We start from the raw sequence: 18,950 nt of genomic DNA, 5'->3' as shown, positions 1-18,950 counted from the left end.
AAGATTCCAGAAGTTCTTTTGTTCTCTACTGTGCTTTTCCTGCTTCAAGAACTTTTCCTTTAAGGCTACCAAATGACTATGTTCATTTGAAACATTAACTAATTTCAGTTAAGCAGTTTTCACAAGATAAACTTAATGTAGTTGTCATGCTCATTTCTTTCTTTCCTAGAAAATGTAAAGCTCTCGAATTCCTTTATATCACTACTACAACCAAAGAACACATCCATTTAAATATCAGCAAATCCTCTTTACCACAGGACAATGACATAATTAGGCTACAGGTTATCCTTTTTTTAATTTTAGAAGTGATAAAACACAGATCATGACATAATACCAAACTCTTACCCAACTCATTTTGATACCCTTGTTGCGGGGTTTTTATTAGTTCAGCTACCATGGCAAAATCCAGCAGGCATGAGGTAAACACTTTGGGAAACTCATTAATAACAAAGCCTCATAACAGAATTTTTGGAGTTTTGGAGGGAGGAGGACTTGCTTTAGCAGGGTAGGATTGGAGGGTGGAGAGTGTTTGGGTTGTGGCAGTTTTTATGCTTTGCCTTCCAAGGCAGGTAAAGCCAACCATGTAAGGAGGAACCATGTTCCTCTCTCAACAAGCTTCCTTATGGACTGATTAAACAGAGAGGAAACAGTTTTTTCAGTGTTACAAACTTCATAAAGAGGGCAAGTTACCCAAGACTTGGAACCTTTTCCATCCTGAATTTTTCTTACTGAGATAAACTGTTGGTCAAGTTTGGTGCAAATATCTGGCATATACCAGTTTTAGTGAACCATAACAACCATTTTGTCTTGAAGTTTTACTTACTATTTTTTTCTTTTGGGATTTTAAGTCTTCCAGTGCATCATCTAAAAGAAAGACATTATACTTTAGTTTTCAAATATAAATTAAGGTAATTTCAGCACACACTAAACATTGACTTCACCTTATGAAATCAGAAAAAAATTATGCACTGACCACTACCAACTCTAGACAACAGTAAACTCGGTACAAAATAGTTTTTCATGTGAAAATAAATCATTTAAAATGCTGAATCTGCTTATAAATTATAGCCCACTATTATCACTTTACAGTTATAACTATTAAAAATTTTTATGCACCATTTCCTCATTAAGCAAACCAATTCTAGCCAGTGCCCTGCCTTGACCTACATTAAAACAGGTACGACAATGCACCAAATACATTTAATCTCATGAGTCAAAATACAGAAAAAAGCTTGAGGCTGAAGCATTATTATATCTGAGTACCAGATTTACTGGCTTCAGCATTTCACATAAACCTCTTAACACATACTAGTTTCAAATGCCATGTCAATTCCAGGCTTCAAAGTTCAAATTATTTCCTCCTTTCTATACTCTCAGACTACAGCAAAGTCCCCAGTTTTGTAAGAACAAGTGGTCATTTTACTACTAAATGTTAAGAGACTGTTACAACAGGTAGGCACAACACCTAACCTAAGAGGAAGAGAAAGAAGAAAGGCCAAACACATGTGGGTTTTTCCTGAAAATCAATATTTGGAGCTTGACACTCATGGAAAACTCACTGTAATAAACCATCACCTAATGCAGAAGATACTCTCTTAAATTAGCTTTCTACTAGCTCTGTTCACAGCAAGATTTTAACAATAAGCTGTACAACTTTTTACCCTCAGTGTTCTACTGAACACTGGCAGCTTACTTCCTGTAAAAACATATCTATTCTTACCCATTTTTCAGATCTTAAACAAAAAACTTCATAGAATTACAAGACACAAAACCAAAACCAACCAAACACACCTTTTTTATTTTGTTATTCATAAAGAAGTATTCCATACCATTCAAAGTTACTTCAGGAAAACTGTTACTTAAAAATAAGGGAACAAATAATTACTTTTTTGTTCTTTTCCAGAATGCAGAAATCCATTTTGATCAAATAAACCTCCTTATTAAATGTGCAAAACACAAAAACTTGCACGCACATATTTAAAAGGTGATTATTTATGAAATAAAAGGGTAATTACAACCCTTCGTATTTGTTACTAGGACATGGAAAAAGATAGTATTTAATCCTGGAAGGGACCACAGAAGACAGACAATTCCTGAAAATGTGCATCTTGAAATTTATAAGGTACCTCCTTTCACCAAATTTTACCTCTGTATTAGAACACAGTCTCACACGTTGTCCCACACAGCTTAGAGTGTACTGCAATGCAGTGTGGTATCATGAAACCAAGAAAAAACAGCAGAACACAGCCAGCTACTGATGGTTACTCAAGATACTGCAAGTGCTTTTGGTACAGAAATGTCTAGAATACTTTCAAGCATAGCTTCCACAAAGCAATGCAATCAGTTTAAAGTGTGGGTGTTTCTTTCTGATCACTTTACCTCCTGCATGTAACAAGAACCTCATGAAACACCTGCCCCTTCACACGTGGCCAAATGGCAATTACTGCAAAGTGCTCTCAAGAAACCAACATATCTCATCTGAATTAAGCCCACAGAAAGAAAAGAATTCATACTAGAGAAGTCAATACCTGCAATATACGTCATTTCTTTTCTCCACGCTTCAGGAGAGATCAGCCTAAATCTTTAACAGTCATTTGTCTGATCAGTGCTAAAAACTGAATTTCCATCATCTCTCTGCATCAGCTTCCCTCGAGTCTAGCTACAAATTTTCTTCATTCACAGCATCATTCCCAAATCTGGTGTATACTGGTTATTCAGTACAGAGTTTATTGTATTAAATAACCACCTCCAGTGTCTCAGTATGTTTTACTAACTTATCCCAGAATAAAAACTTGAGCAACTTGGCTGGCAGTTTGCTCTCTCAGCTACACTTTATCCTGCTTTACTGCTTCAACTCTATATTTGATTTTTCTTTTTCAAATATAAGACTTATCTCTGACATAAAACACTTCATTTTTATCCAGTCTCTGGAACCACACAGAAATAATCCTTTTTGGTATGTTCTATCATCTACTAAACCCTTTAAACACAGGTTCAACAAAAGCACTAGACTTGCCTGTATGCTCAAAACAGCAATAAGGACATTTAAGCAAACTAGAAAAACATACTTTTTTTTTCTCCATATTCAGCCATGAAATGCAAATCATTTGTTTCACCTTAGAAATGAATCACACAGCACCACTGAATATATGGACAATTTTATTTCTACATAAAAATGTATGTTCTGTGCTTGCATATCAAATGCAAACATTAAGTTTAAGAAAAATTCTAAAAGTGATGTTTAACTTGTAAGCTGTCACAAATTAAATATATCATGCTGTTCTGCAAGTCATAAAACACAGAGCAACACTGAGGTTTTCCTGTATTATTGCTCACATCACCATGAGATATTGTTACAGGCTGGACTGCTTTCAAGGAAAGTCTCAAATGAATTCTAACTACTGCAGACAAGTGCCACAGATGCTGTTTTTAAATAGCATGCAGATTCATTCTAATGCAAAATTTAACAACTTTTTATATGTATTTGAACACCTCCATTACTTTTCAGTTTTGCTACACTACTTCCAATTTTCTTTAGCTCTCAAAAAAGCAAAAAAAAAAAAAAAACCTTTCCCACTCAGGAAAACATAAGTATGCTTTGGAGAACTTGGGAGAGAAAAAATATCTTGACAAATAAATTAGACACATCTGCTATAAATCTCTTCCCTTTTATATAAGGATAACAGATTAAGACTGCTGGAACACTTGTGAGATGCAAGTATCAAGGGAACTACTACTACTATTGTTTGTATTTCTTTCCTCTTGCTCCTACTTCTACACCACATTTTATCCATTACACATTTGACACATGCAAAGACAGGAGAAAGTCAGTACAATTTTATAAGTGAAGTGAAAGATCAAGCAGCTCCCTTCCTGCCCCTTCATGAACTATGTGGTAGAAAACAAGTTTAGCTAATATTACCCATTTCAGTATCACCTAAAAGGCTACTCTTGTTTTCCTGGAAGACAAATGATCAAAAGCATTTACATTATCATAGCAAGCATCATTCTCAGCTAGCTACATATTCTTAAAAAAAAAAACAAACAAAACAAAGAAAAAGTACTTACTATTCCTTTCTGTCCGTTTGGAAAAGAAAAAAATGAGCAGTGTTCTTATACACCAGATTCTTGAGAAGAAAAAGTAGAATTATATTAATTTAAAAATATTACAGTAACCATTTCTGAAGTCATTTAGCAAACAGAACACTTACCAGATGAGATTTTATTTCACAAATACAAAGGACAGAAACCTTTAAACATTTACATAGTAAATTTTTAGTATTTATAGAAAAAGTATACAAGTATTTACAAAAATTAAATCTTTTCAACAAGACATGAATATTGCTCTAAATAATATCACCTTTTCGATCAAAATTAACTGTTACTTAAGGCAGAAATACTAAGGCACCAGGAGCAATATCATCACTTGCTACAAAATGTTCAGCTGAAAATCACTTAGTCATCACTTTCTATTTGATAGATTTATAATGGATTTTATTGGGAAAAAAAAAAAAAAACACAAAAAAAAAAAAAAAATAAAACAAAAAACACAAAAAAAAAAAAAAAAAAAAACAACCACAACTTACCAGTTAAGGCCCAAAATTAAGGCCCAAGAGATTAGTGGGAAGAATTCTAATACCAATGAAAATCATGAGATAGAGCTATTGTACAAATGCTCTCCCAAGCAGAATTAACTGACCTGAGTCCTGGTGATTTCAGAGAGCTCTAAGTCTACTCAGTTTCTGTAGGGTTTCAGCTGACTTAGCTGGAGCAGTTTATGTCAAGATGAAGTTAAACTGATCTATGACCATTTCACATTTGAAAGGTCTCTCTGCAATCATCAGGACTTCATTTGTTTTACAGCTTAGAATTGCTTCTAAATATTAAGCTGACACTTTTCCTGGTAAGTTATTCAGTCTAAGCCAAGTGGCAAAGCTCATACACCAAGCCATTCCAAGCATCCAAAACCCCCTAATGGTAATTAAATAATAGAGCCTAAATTAGCAATGTTTCATTTAAGCAAAAAGGCTAGAAAGGTTATCTGACTAAAAGCATGCATGAGAAAGCAGGTAAAAGGCTCTAAGAGTTTTGACTTAATTCCTAAGAACATGTGTATAATAACTGATCTAGTAATACAGGTGGATTTATCTGCTTACACAACACAAAATGTGTCTTCATAAAGTACCAGAAGAATTAAATGTTTACACAGTTTAAATTGCCTTTAAATATCTTGTTACACAGGCAAAAAGTATTATTTCTCTTTTAATGTATGCTTAACAGTCTTCTACCTAAAGCTGTATTCTAAATATTCAAATAAGTTAGATATCATGAAACAAAAAAGCATTTCCTCTTTAGGAAATTCAAGACAAAAGTTTAATAGCAGACCCTTTCAACCAATTCTACTAAAAAGCCCATATTTCTGTGAAAAATCAGAACATGCAAATTAAAACTAATTCAAATAAAAATCAGTTCAAGAAGTGCACCCTTCTAACATGCTAACATATTTCTTCAACTTTTAAGGTATTTCAGTATATATTTAAAATTAAGGAAGTTTTAGGAATATAACTTAACTTGCTCTATCAACATCAAAAACTGGCCAAGACCCTGAGGGACTGACCTAAGGCAGAAATAAGTTGGTGACTGACTGCAAGCTGGAAAAGGCAGACATACTCCAGAGTTTGATTAGGTCTGAAAAATCTCTAGAGCTATTACTGGGTGGCACCAGGCATTCAGCATGGAGTCACCTCTTGACCGAGAACAAAGATAAGTTGGCAGCTGCTTGCCATTCATATCTGCCAAAAAAAGCTGAAGGGGAATAGCTTAAGGGAAAAAAATATCTGATAAACAGTTGCAAGTCATAAGAGAACAACAGTCTGATTCTAAGCACTAGTAAGCTGATATCTGAATCAGATTTTTACAGAGAGCCATCTTGAGAAAAATAAGCAGAACTGGAAGACAAACTAGAGAATAAAAGTCTAACATGTAAATTCAAACTGCAGCACTAGAAGCCATCACCTTCAATAATAAAAGCTTTCATTCCTACACTAATTCTAACACACCTATGTGAAAGCAGGCTGTAATACTTTCTCTTTTACAAGCCTTTCCTATTGGCATGAACAAGCCTCACATACTAACAACAAAGACTTTGAAATGCTTGTCTTCAAGAACAAAATTAATTCATATTACTGGCAAAGATTAAGTTGAGCTCCAATTTCTATACCAATCCTTTCCAGTCAAGATACTATATTGCTGCCCAAGTATCTTCTCCACAGGAGTCCACAACAGCAGCACATCAGTATATTATGGATAATGCAATACAACATTCAAAAAGCATCTTCAAATTGGGGGTTTTCCACGTGTTACATTATGCTGACCCACCCTCACCAAACTTTCAAAGCCTCAAATATTGACTTTTGACTTTGCCTTTCAAGTCTAAAGATAGGGCATCTATAAACCAGGCTTTCATACAAAAGTGCTGTACAAATGGAAGCATTTATAATCATTTCAGCAAATTAGTAAAAGCACTGTGCTCCCCATCAGCAGGAGAGATACTCAGCAGGCTGCTCTCACCTCCCTGATGGTCTGGAGGAAGGGGAGGCAGCACAGCAGCTGTTCAGTGAGGTAGGAGCCCATTCTGGTACTTTTAGAAAAGTAGATTTCTTAGACAACATAAGCCCCTCATCAGGATAAGCAACCAATCAGCTCGGTGGAACAAATATGTGGGCAATACTTTCTCCACTTGACATACAATGAAGTCTGCATATTTACTTGTTGAAGAAAACAGTCTATGATTTTCCAGAAAAACAGCTCATTATGTAAAACTAGTCTTCAGCACACTTAGGGTGACCTTTCAAGTCAATTCTGTGCTAATAGCCACCTAACACATGAAAGTAAGTTTCTCCATTCATTCTTGTATTTCTCCCAGGTTTATACACTCTATTTTACATTTTACCTTTGGTTACTCCCACATAATAATATGACTTTATAAACTGCAGTAAAAATAAAACCCAAGATAATGCTCTTATGCTTATACTACATTACCTTACAGCTGCTCAGACACAGCTCTCTAGCCCCAGTACAATTTTGATAAGCCAAGTAACTTTAGATGCTATTATCTTTTGATGATAAGACTTAGTTCTATACTAAACCCAGACCCATGAGAGACATTCCCCTCAAAGAAAGTGTCTGCTTAACTACTTGAATTTATTTTAGAAGAAAAAATTCAGCAAGTTATGACATCTCAAGGATTGTCAAGGCAAACCCAAACCCCTGCTGAGACGTATTTTCCATCTCCTTTTATCAAAAAAGACAGCAGTTAGAAAATAAAAAAGGCATATTTACTTACATCAATGGAAATGCAAAAAATGGAAGTGTCATTGTCAGCCTTGCTGTCCATTCGTCAGGAAGACACCACAAATATACAATTAAGCAAGTAATAAGATAAACAACTGAGGAGTAGAGAAGAAGCCTTCCAACCCATAGTTTCTGTAGCCTCTGATTTTTTTCTCTAAATTCTTCTAATGTCTGTATTTCCTGCAAATAAACAGGTTCAGCCTTATTAGTGCAATTAGTAAGTAGTTCTACAAAGCTGCCTTTAAATGTTTGCTAAAATCATCCCTATCAGTTTGATACTTGATTAGGAAAGTCAAGTAGCTTTTTGATAAATTACAATATTTGCCCAAAGATAATTTTCATAGCATATAAATACTCCACACTAATAAGGTTATATTATGGGCCACTTGCACCTTATTAGCAATTGGTGAAAAATTAGCACTTTCTCCCACTTGTAATGCATTAGCATATTTGGAACAAGTGAAAAATACCAGTATCTTACAAATGGCAGTCTTTACTATCACATAAGTCACTACTAACCATACTTGGCACTCTAAAGCTTTCATCAGGTACTTGTGGAACTTTAAATGCCTCTAACACTTTTCTACTAACATGGCAAATTGCTGGATCCTCTCCATCATTTCACTTGTTTTCCTTTCAGTACTTTCCTCACATTGAGAGTGAAATCCTGAACATACGTTGCTTCTGGTCTGTTAATAAGTGATCTAGCAATGCTCTGCTATATTAACCATTTTGACTGTATTTCATGTGGCAACAGAAGTATTCACACTTTCATTAAAAGGAAAACAAAATATCAACAGCATATTTCAAAACAGTTAATTTCCCCAGAGTACAGACATCTGACACAAATGCTGGTGAAAAATCACAATTGATTACTGAACAAACTAACCAGTTATTCTGCCCCGACCTTCCTTACTTCCACTACAGTTACAACTTGTAAATACAAAACTATACATTGAAGCTTTTCTAATCAACCTGATGAATGGAGCTTTGCATTAGTGACATTTGCCATTACATGGGACTTTAACCACTAGTTATAACTAAATTGTATAATCAAGGCAGCTCCATATTCAGGCTCTCAAAATATTTGCCCTGTAGTTTCTTACTATATATTATACAGTATTGGTATTTTTTAAATGACTAAACAGTAAGGGGAAAAAAGATAATTGCTCTGATATGCAGAATCTCTACTACTGGAATAATTACCAAAATAATTTAAAATTTCACAAGAGTATTTTACCTAATATGAGAGAAATACATGGCCAGCAAAAAGGAGGATATTTTTAAACAATAAATCAAACAAAACACCAAAAAGCAAACACATACCTTATCTAATTTTTCTAATACTTCTACAGTGGAAGGCTTTGCCTGCTTACAAGGGAAAGAACAAAGATATTAATCTCACTTTTAAAAACTCAGTATTACGAGGATTACTGCACATTAACAGTTTCCTAACAAAAAGATATATTCATAATAGATTAATAAAGTATCTATTTTACATAAAGATAGGAAGTTTTCCTACTTTAGCATGACAAGTAGAACAGACTCTAATGAATCACTATTTTACAGCTGGCATTACTCTTAACTGAAGACTCCTCTCCTACATCACAAAAAATGAAAACCTATAATGCATCTACAGCAATAATGAATGTGTGGGTGGAAAGTAAAACAAGAATAGAATTGATGAGTGGCAGAAATAGGCAAAATACAGAGGACATAGAGAGGAATTCCTAACCTGAGTACTCCAGCTTTTTATTACTATTCATCCAGTATAAGGACACATTGTGTAAATAAATCATAAGCAACTGCAAGTAAGGGCTGTCATAGCCAGTAAAATTCCCCATAGGAGCAACTGGAAATCCACCTCCTAGGAATCTTTCCTGATTTCTGAGAATTGTCAAGCCACAATCTTTCCCCACCCTTCACACCACAAATTCAAAAAACCACAGCTCATACTTCATCACCCTGAAAGTGAGATTTAATGATACAAAACTGACATTCCACCTAAAGATTCACCTTTAATGGAGTTTCGTATGGAAGGCTCTGAAGTCAATTGCTAATATGCAAAGGCAAACTCAGACTCAAAACAACTCTCACCCACCAGGAAAGTAGACAAAAACCTCATCCACTTTCTTCCTCAAATTCAGTACACCACTCAACAACCAATAAAAGCAGATAGGAAGACAGACTTGTACAGAAGTAGCTACCAAACTATTGTTTAAACATACAAATGTATCCTGCATATACCAATTTCTGCCTAAGTCACCAGCCATTCTAGTCACAGATGCTGCAATTTCTATCCCAATGATGCATCACAAAAGAATTTAGATTCACAAAAAGAGTTGAAACTGCATATTTTTAAGTTAACCAAGCCAGTACCAGGCTAGTACTGGAAAGGAAATGAAGGACAACAGCAGAGTTTCACAGCTTAGTGATTTAGCAAAGAATGCTTTTGGTCATGATATTCCACTACTGGACTAAGTCCTATACTCACAGGAAAATTTTAGCCCCATCATTCAGCCAGTATTAATAGTAAACATGTCCTAGGTACTCCCATCTTCTAGACTAAAGGTTACCACATTGTTACACAATGTTACTTACCCTCCATCGTGAAATTAATGCACCCATCTTCTACTGTGGACAAATGTTGGCAGAGCTATCAATCTTCTACAACAATTCACAGCTGGAAATAAAGCATTAAGCACTTAGCAGAAATCCAACAACATAATCAAAGATTCTCAAATTCATTCCAGCATCTTAAAAAAATCAAAATATTGTATAAAGCCATTGTCTAGCTATCTACCTGTTATTTTTAAATACAGTTTTCTGATTCATAGGCCATCCTGTAAGACAGATGTGGCCAAAGTTATTTTTATTTTGGAAATATTTAACCAGAGGGGAGTTCTGAAAAACACAGGCACAAATGAACAGCAAAAAGAGCCATCAAAATACTCCAGCAGAAAAACAATTTTAAAAACTTAGTATTGGGCAGGATTATTTAAGATACTGATTTCCAGTTCTTTATTCTGCTGTCCCTAAGCATAAGTCAGTATTCCTTTCCAGCTGTCACTCTAGGCATTCAGCATTAACATCCTTCTGTTCATGAGAAAATTTCTCAAATAAATCTATTTCCTTTTAATGCTCTCATCAACAAGAATATGCTGTGTGCTCAGTTTTGAGTCCAAGCAACCAGTTTCAAAGATCTCATTTGCTGTACAAAAGCACCACATTGGCAGGTCTTTCCTGTACACCTTCCCCACAATGTACAGCCCAGTCACCAGCACATCAAATGACTAAAAAAATTCCAAAGGGTCAAGAGCAGCTCAGCTCACCCCACACAAACCTGGAACCCATGAACAACATTAATTTGATGATCTGGGTCTAAGCTCCTGAACCAAAATTGTAGCAACCCTCCATTAGAAGATAGATGAATCAACAGAACCTCAGGATGGCAGATTCTCTCTCTGGTCATTTAATATAAAAGTTTTTTTCCTATTGAACAAAAATGTAACCATTTCAAAACAACCCTTGCAGTAAACTAATGCTCAGTCCCAACCAAGGCTTAAACCTTTTTCATTCTGGAATGAAACACTAACTGACCTAGCTGAACAGAAATGGAAGTGATCATTATCTTATTAAGTTTCCTTTGGCCAAACACTGATAGATATATTTCAATCCAAATTTGTTTCAAATTGTCTCAGGCTGTTAGAACAATTTAAGATGTATAATATATGCACAGCTCACTGGTACAAACACTACTTAGTCTGGTAAGCTCCACACCTTTTAAGAAAGCCAAGGACTTCAGAACTATAGGCCCTACTGGTTTCAGAAACCAATCCTTAAAGATAAGGAAATCCATATCAGAAATGCCACGAAAATGAAGCTGGAACAGATGGGCAAATTAGCTCCACTGCTGCCAAATTAGTAGCACAAAGGGGTGAGATATAGAAAAAGCAATTACCCCTTGGACTCGAACAAATTCTCACAATAATCACTACTGCAGCAACTCGCCTCAGTAAAACAGCAGCTTTTTTTTTTTAAACACACAATCTAAGACCAAGAATTTTACACAACTGGGACTTTGCAGATACAGGAGAGATTTTGCATGATGGGTAATGCAGAAGATCTGAGCCTACATTTTCTTCCCAGATATTTCTACAGACAGAGTATAGCTTTTATATTGTTTTGCAATAAAGATACTGTGTCAAATAACCAATTGAGAAGTCTGTAAAGGCAGTACAAGACTCCCAACGTTTCCCTAGCATTGCCACTGCCATTAGGAGCAATGGCAGCTCTCAGCTGTGGACATAGAGATGCCCAGACATGCTCACATGGCCTTTGTGTGTGCCATTTTCCTTCAAACCATAGTTTGAGAACCTCTAGAAACATTAGAGGATCATTTGAGAGCAAATTATCCATGAGCTATCTGTGACTAACTTACTCCAGTAATACATTCACACTGCTATTGCTACAGAAGATTTTTTTAAACATCTGGCAAATGCTTGGAGGAGAAACAGGTTCAACAAGTGCCACTATGCATGTGACTTTACAGGAGCTAGGATGATGACAGGTATTACAGATGCTGCTCTGCAAGTCTGTAATACTACTAAAACTCTTCCCCAAAGAGGTATTAAGTGATTAAGGCCACTAGATTCACACTTACGGTTTAGTCACTGAATCCTCAGTGAGGAGATAGAAAATTTTTTATGATTACTATGGAATGCCTCAGATGTTTTCCTTCCTCCCATCTTCTTCTTGACATGACAACACAAATTGTCTTCAGCTGCTTCTAATTCTCCTCCCTCCTCCTTACCTGCCACTCCACATACCTACCACTAATATCCTGCTATTCACGGCAAGAGACAGTCCACAAATTGCTTCCTTCCCATGCTCTAACAAAAAAAAATTACTGCACAGGACTTTTCCCTTCTGAAGGCTGCACTCTAGCACAGAGCTGTGCATTTCACTGACTAAGCAGTAGTGCAGTTGGACTCCTTTCCACACACATTATCACTGATGTAATACACAAGTAAGATAGCTGCAATGTGTCCTAGGCTTAAATCAGACAAAAGAAACATTAAAAACACTGAGCAGAGAAGCTTAAGAAAAACACTACTACCAATTTTATTACTTGACTCTCTCAAAAAATATTCATAGCAGCTCCTCTACTCCCAAAACATTTAAGTTATTTAATAAAAGGCAGAAGTGCCAGACTAAGAGACCAGAGCAGAAAAAGCTTCTCTTTTGAAAGGGGCATAAATCCACGAAGTCACCCACACCCATCCACCTACATGGAGAAAATAGCTTCATGATCTCATTACACTTTTATCAAGTCAGTCTCAAATTTCTTCAGGCTTGTTAATGTTTTAAAGATTACAAGTTCTCCAAAAACTCAGTCTCCCATGTAAATTTTAATAACTGACATGCAGAAATTCAAGACTGAATAACATCAAGAGAAGACGCTACAAGAAAAAGGAAGTTAGAAACTTGTAACCAAGGCCGTGCATACAGACCTCTCCACTACAGGAACGGGCAACGCTTTTGAAATAAGTCTTTTCTGCAAACTTAGTGATTCCACTTTATGGAAGTATTTTTAGATATGCACCATTACAAAGAACACAAATTCTACCTTTCAATTTGAATCTCCAGTTCTGCTCACAATTTAATGACCTCACAAACTTCCACTGGGACATGAAAAGTTTCTCCAGCTGAGTGCCGAGGACAAAGAAACAAGCGAAACCAGGAGCATCACCCAGCACCTACTGCTGGCCTCAGCTACAACAAAACACTGAACTTTTCTCCATCTAAACTTCATTTGCGGCTGTTTCCGTCTGGAACCATGCCACAGAGGTCCTACGCTATGTAGAGCCTTAAATAAGAAGGCAAATTGGCTCCCACACGGACTGCACAGCGACGGAGCGAGCAGTGCTCCGTCAGGCGCTCATTTTTGAAACCCAGCCCCGGCGGGGCGGCAGCGCCGGGGCCCGGCGGCACGGAGGGCGCTGGCAGAGCTCAGCGCAGCCCCGCAGCCGGGCCCGCCCGCCGCCGCACGGCGCCCGCCGCGCTTCCCGCAGCGCGGGGCTGCTCCTGCAAGGCCGCACCGCGGCCAGGCGCGAGAGGAGGGGGCACCTGCCGCCCCGCTGCGTTCCGTGCCCCGGGGCCGGTATCTGAGCGCTGTTATGGGGAGCGCCGGGCGCGCTCTCCCAGCGCGGGGGGCTCGGGGCCGGGCCGCGCATCCCGCGCCATCACGTACCTGCCGCGGGCCGGGCCGCGCATCCCGCCCGCCGCCAACGCCGCCGCAGGAGGAGCGCGGCGCGCGGGCGCTGCTCCCACCAGGCCCCGCGCGGGCGCGGCCGCCAATCAGCGCTCGCTGCCGCGGGGCGCGCTGGAGCGGGGCGGGGCCGGGCGCGCTGCGGGCGGGCGGCGGCTGAGGCGGCGTTGGGCGGGGCGGGGAGCGCTGGGCGCTGGGCGCTGAGCGGTGCCGGACCGGGCCCTACCGTGCTCTACCGGATCGTGCCCCTCGTGCCGTGACGCGCCCGTGCCCCGCTCCCGCCGCACCCCGCCGTCCGGCGCGGGCGGTGTCCCGGGCGCCTCTGCCCAGCCGAGTCGGAGCGGGCGGGTGTCGGAAGGCGCTCGCCGCCAGCGGGGCCGGGAGCACAAAGCCCGTCTTCCTGCGGCTCGCTGATCCCTGTTACAGCAAATAAAGGTGTTTTAATGCTAAAACACGCATTAAACGTGAAGGTCGAACTGTCGTGTGGAGGTTTGCGGGCCTCCTGACACTCGTGTTCAGCCCGTGAAGCGGTGCTGCCACAGGCGCCGCAGGGTGAGCGTTCTGCGGGCGCTTTGTCCCCTGGGGGCACAGCAAAGGGCTGCTCTCACTGTCCCCTCCGTTCCAGTCGGCATGTGTTGAATGTCTTTGGAGAGAAGCAGAACTCTGAATTTCTTTAAATACCGTAATAACAATGTCCTCTCCCTTGGTGCTGTATTTCCATCAGCTTTCTTGCATTGCTGACATCCATCCCTTGCCTCATGCCGAGAGGACACAGGAATAGAGAGTCAATAATCAGTACTTGCTGTTTGCACTCTTTCTGACGTGTTCAGAAGTTTTACCGCTACAGTAACACAAGTGCATGTGCATAGATGTGGAACAAAGTGCCTTGTAGTAAAAATCCTTATACAAAAGCTGCGCATCTTCAATAAAATCCCTATACAAAAGCTGCACATCTTCAGCTGGCCCTGCATTGTTGAAATTGTTGTATCTTATAGTGCATCATAATACAGCCTACAAATGTTGGGTTTTTTCCAATTGTGATGGGCTGGCCCTGGTCAGGAGGTAAACGCACAACCTCCCACTCCTTCCCCCTCAGGAAGGTGGGGGAGGTAGTAGGGGAAATTAGAGAGCTCATGGGTTGGGTTAAAGGAAACTTTGATAAGTGAATGAAAGGTAAAAATAGTGATGCTTGGGAAATACTAACCACCTCCCACAGACACACTGATGCTCAGCAAGTCACCCAGCAATTGATGATTCTGGAAGACAACCCCCACCTTCCACCTTCTTACTCTGCAATCCCAGTTTTATTGCTGAGCATGACATTATGTGGTGTGGAATATCCCGTTGGCCAGTTTGGCTGTGCTGTCCTGGCTGTTTCTCCTCCCAAAATTCTTGTTTGCCCCCAGCCTTTTTTCTAAGGGACCAGAGCATGAGAAAAGGTAAAGCCTCAATGCTGTGCAAGTCCTCTTGAGCAGTGGCCAAAGCAGCTGCTCTAATCACAGAATACAAAACACAGCAGAGTATGGGCTGCTGTGAAGAAAATTATTTCATCCCAGCCAGACCCTGTACATGAACTCAAATAGAATAGGCAAAGCTTTTAGGCCAGGAGAGGACAAAAAATATCCCACCACCTGTCCAGACAAGACAATCACCTTCAAGCTTTAAGTAGTAGAGCTGCTGAGTCTGATCATCTGCAAGCATTCATTTGTGGTCTGGACATTGGGAAGTTGATCCTTTTAGTTCCTGCCAGTGTTCAGTGTGAATCTTGCTGCTCTACATGATTACATTATCAGATAACTAATAATTTTAGCTGAGAATCATGGTTTAGAACTGTCTCCAAGACACTTCATTCATATCAAAATAATGGTGGTCAGTGGAGAGCCACTGGCTGCTGGAGATACTCTGCTATTGAGCACAGAGGTCACTTACATAGACAGCTTCATTTTTCTCATTGAGGCCTGTTCCTTCCTTTCCCAGTGGAAAAAAGACTCAGTGACTGAGCCTCTCCCACTCTTCAGGTTGCACTTTAGAGCCACTTCTACTGAAATCCTTGTAACAATCATTATCAATTTGCTGAGAGGATATCTTTTTTTATTTCAGATCAATAGTCCACTTCTGACTTTGACACTTCCAAGTGGTGTGTTGCTGGACAGAAGCTTATTTAAATCTTTATTTTCAAGCTAACACATTGAAGTGTGCTGACACACATTCCATAGTCTAGCATCATATACATTTTAGATAAATGCAAATAATGAAGATACCATATTTAAAGGCATTTGAAAATCCTACAGGCAATACTCCTGCAGTGTCTCCAAGAATCTGCTGCATTTTTTCGATTTTTTCTTTTTTCCAGAAATGTCATAAGTACTTTCAAGTCACAGCAACATTGATTCCTGGTTCAGGCTTCAGAATTGTGAAGGAGATTCCAAACTCATCTTCTGTCGTTGGGGTCTTTTGCAGAAGTGGTTTTTATGCAGGCCACTGCCATGAAGTTCTAATCATTGCTGTTCAGTTATGGATCCCTATAACTGATACTTTAAAAAAAGTATTGTTAACTACCATTACTGAACCTTACATGCAGATGAGCCTCTCAGCTGGGTGATGTTATACAATAGCATGCAGCTCCCTGTTTGCTTAGACACCAAGGTCTACCTAAAAAAAAAGAAATTATGCCCTTGTAACTGCTGAGGACAAGAAAACTGAGTATAAAAACATAACTTTGAACGAGCCAGCTTAAAATTTTCATTAATCTGGTTCAAAACTGCCCCCTACAGAGTATTTAAAACTCTTAAATAGATTCCCTTCAAAATCCTTCATTATCAGTGGGATTGGTGTTTAACCTGACTTTGCATAACCACTCTAGCAGTAGAGCACATCTTCAGAATTTTCCCCAGCATCACAGGCAGCATTTAGCACTTCCTATATGCAGAACACTGAACAAGCAACTTATTTTAAAAGTTGGACAATAAGCTTCTTTTAAAATGTTTTGGTCTTGCACCCTAAGACTGCTATTGAGAAAAAAAAAATCCATGGTAACATTGGTAGCATTGTCATATTTTATCAATATATGTAGCCTAGTAGTCCAATTTATTTTTCTAAATAAGTATATGGATCTGTACATCATTTGGAAAATACTGTCTGGTTAAGAGAAACTTAGTGTTTCCAAATTGTGTTTATTTGAGGTTTTTATTTAAAACGGACCCTTTTGGACTTCTCTGGCTGGTGAGGCCACATGAATGCTGGGGAATTTTGGATGGGGAAACAGAACTTTTGTTTACACTGGAAATGGAGATGTGATTGCAGCAAACGAAGATATGTATATAGCCTAAAGATCAGGAGCTTCACTACCCATACCACTAGGACTATACTCTGTGCCATCTCACCTTTTTTTTTCACAATTTCCCAGTTAATGGGAATTAGGTGCTGCATTGCATTGCATTGCTCAGGCTGAAACTGGGGTACTGTGCCCCAGGCACTCTGTCTGCCTTGGCCCTTCTGTGCTCATTGCTGTACACCACAAGAGCACAGCTTCACTCCAGGCTCCTTCCTTGTGCCCTGTGGGCACCCCAGTGATTAAAGCAAGCCCAAGCTGTTAGGGACACAATCCAGGCTCTCCTCAGCTCTGCTCTCCACCTGCAGAGCCACTCCATCACCACTGATGCAATAAAGGTGGTGCCAGGTTTGAGGGGCTGCAGCATCCTGACATCCCATCCTCAGTGAAAATTACCACAGCCAGTGGTGTTAGTGGACACCAAAATTTAATCTGTTCAACAACGGACCTCATATCTCAAGGCCTGGAATCTGTTTTCTCTGTGTCTTGAACAGAGGAGTGTTTACTGGTATTTCATAAATGACACACACCCGGTAACTGAAACACATTTTTGAATGTCCTATGTAATTCAGCTTTGGGAAAAATATAATTATGTTTATGCATATTTTATTTATAATATATTTGGAAAAGCAATAAAGGAAATAATTCTTTTTCACCAATGCAAGGAAATATATATATGCAATTCATTACTTTTTTGGGGGCATATCTGTAGCTAAAAAAAAGCCTCTACTTAGCTCTTAACTGATATGGCTGATGATGACTTCAAAATATTTTCTTGTCTTGTTTTGTTGCAAGTTTCAGTTAGGACTGGGACTGTGAAAAGAGCAGGATAAAGTTGTTTGTATTACAAGGGACAGATACAACTCTAGTAGAGGGAATTGCTGAGCTGAAAGTAGTTGAGGCCTCAAGGTAGATATAAATTGGTAGCTGCAAGAAAGCTTACAACTGAATTAACCAAATACATTGGCTTAATTTTTGACATTCAAATAGTTTCAGAGCACACAAAAAAGGTGGAACTCCTAAGCTGGAGTTACTTCAGTGACATATTTTGACAAGATGTGCTTTAAAAATGTGTTCTACAACAGGAGCACTGGGAAAGATGTCCTAGTTGTGATTGAATTTTTCATATGTAATAGTATATGCTTCTTTTGATGTTCTGATCCAGCTGCACTATTTGTTGCATTCAGATGTCTGTATTCTTACCGTTGCCTCCAGTTCCTTGAGCCTTTTGGTATTTTATCATGTAAGGCATTTGAATGCTCCATCACTTTCATTAAGTCCTTTGCATCTAACTCTTGCCAGAAAATTATTACCTCAAAAAGAAATATATAATCCATGAGGTCAAAAGGTGTAATATCAAGTGAAAGGCTCATATAAAAATCTCTTAGCAGTTGCATACAGTCATCTGAAAAAGCCAAGATCAACTTTTCCACTCCATAAAGTATTCTTGTTGTGATTAAGATCTTTGCTTTTGGTTAATAATATTATTATTACTACTACTTACTTTTGTTATTGCCATGGCAACTGTTACTGTTGCTCTTACTCTTGGTATTGTTACATAACAATAACTGTGGTTAGTTATTATTACAATTGTTACTATTATTATTTCTATGGTTATTTTACTGATTATTGTTCTGTCACAAATGTAGACATTTTAAAGGGTTTAGTTAATTAATTAAACATATGCATTGTGTTTTAAACCTCTTGGTTGATACCCTTTTATATACTTGGAAGCCAGTCAAGCTTAAAGTAGAAATGAGAGGCTCTTCTTAATTCAGAGTACTCTACATCTCTGACAACATGTTTAGGAACATGGTTAAACTTTGGATTATTTTTGTGGAACAATGAATTAGGCAAGTGATTTCTTATAAAGTACTAAAGTTAATATATTCTGCCATTAAGATCTCATATACAAAGAGAAGAAAAAGTGTGAAATTGTCACACAAGAAGGAGAAAGATGGTTTTGCCTCTGTTTAAGTCATGCTTCAGATCATG

General features: G+C 38.6%; 1 protein-coding gene across 4 annotated transcripts in view; it reads right to left on the bottom strand.

Annotated features, from left to right (window-relative positions):
• The window catches only part of LNPK (lunapark, ER junction formation factor), a 46,399-nt gene extending 32,681 nt beyond the window's left edge, over positions 1-13,718 (bottom strand). For 2 of the 4 annotated variants that reach the window (XR_013774803.1, XM_079310380.1), the window contains exons 1-6: positions 13,607-13,718; positions 9,955-10,036; positions 8,680-8,724; positions 7,346-7,533; positions 4,069-4,127; positions 824-864 (exon numbers count right to left, since the gene is read on the bottom strand). Coding sequence is in view for 2 of the 4 variants with exons in the window: in XM_079310380.1 (XP_079166506.1) it covers positions 824-864; positions 4,069-4,127; positions 7,346-7,533; positions 8,680-8,724; positions 9,955-9,981 (360 nt within the window). In the remaining 2 variants the exon portion in view is untranslated. The remainder of the gene's footprint in view (positions 1-823; positions 865-4,068; positions 4,128-7,345; positions 7,534-8,679; positions 8,725-9,954; positions 10,037-13,606) is intronic. The other 2 variants (XR_013774804.1, XM_079310381.1) reach the window with 1 other exon arrangement.
• Between the last annotated feature and the right edge of the window lie 5,232 nt (positions 13,719-18,950).

The sequence above is a fragment of the Erithacus rubecula genome (genome assembly GCF_903797595.1).
Source record: "Erithacus rubecula genome assembly, chromosome: 8".
Taxonomy (NCBI): Eukaryota; Metazoa; Chordata; class Aves; order Passeriformes; family Muscicapidae; genus Erithacus; species Erithacus rubecula.
Note: the sequence above shows the minus strand (reverse complement) of the source record. Positions and strands in the feature narration are given on the sequence as shown.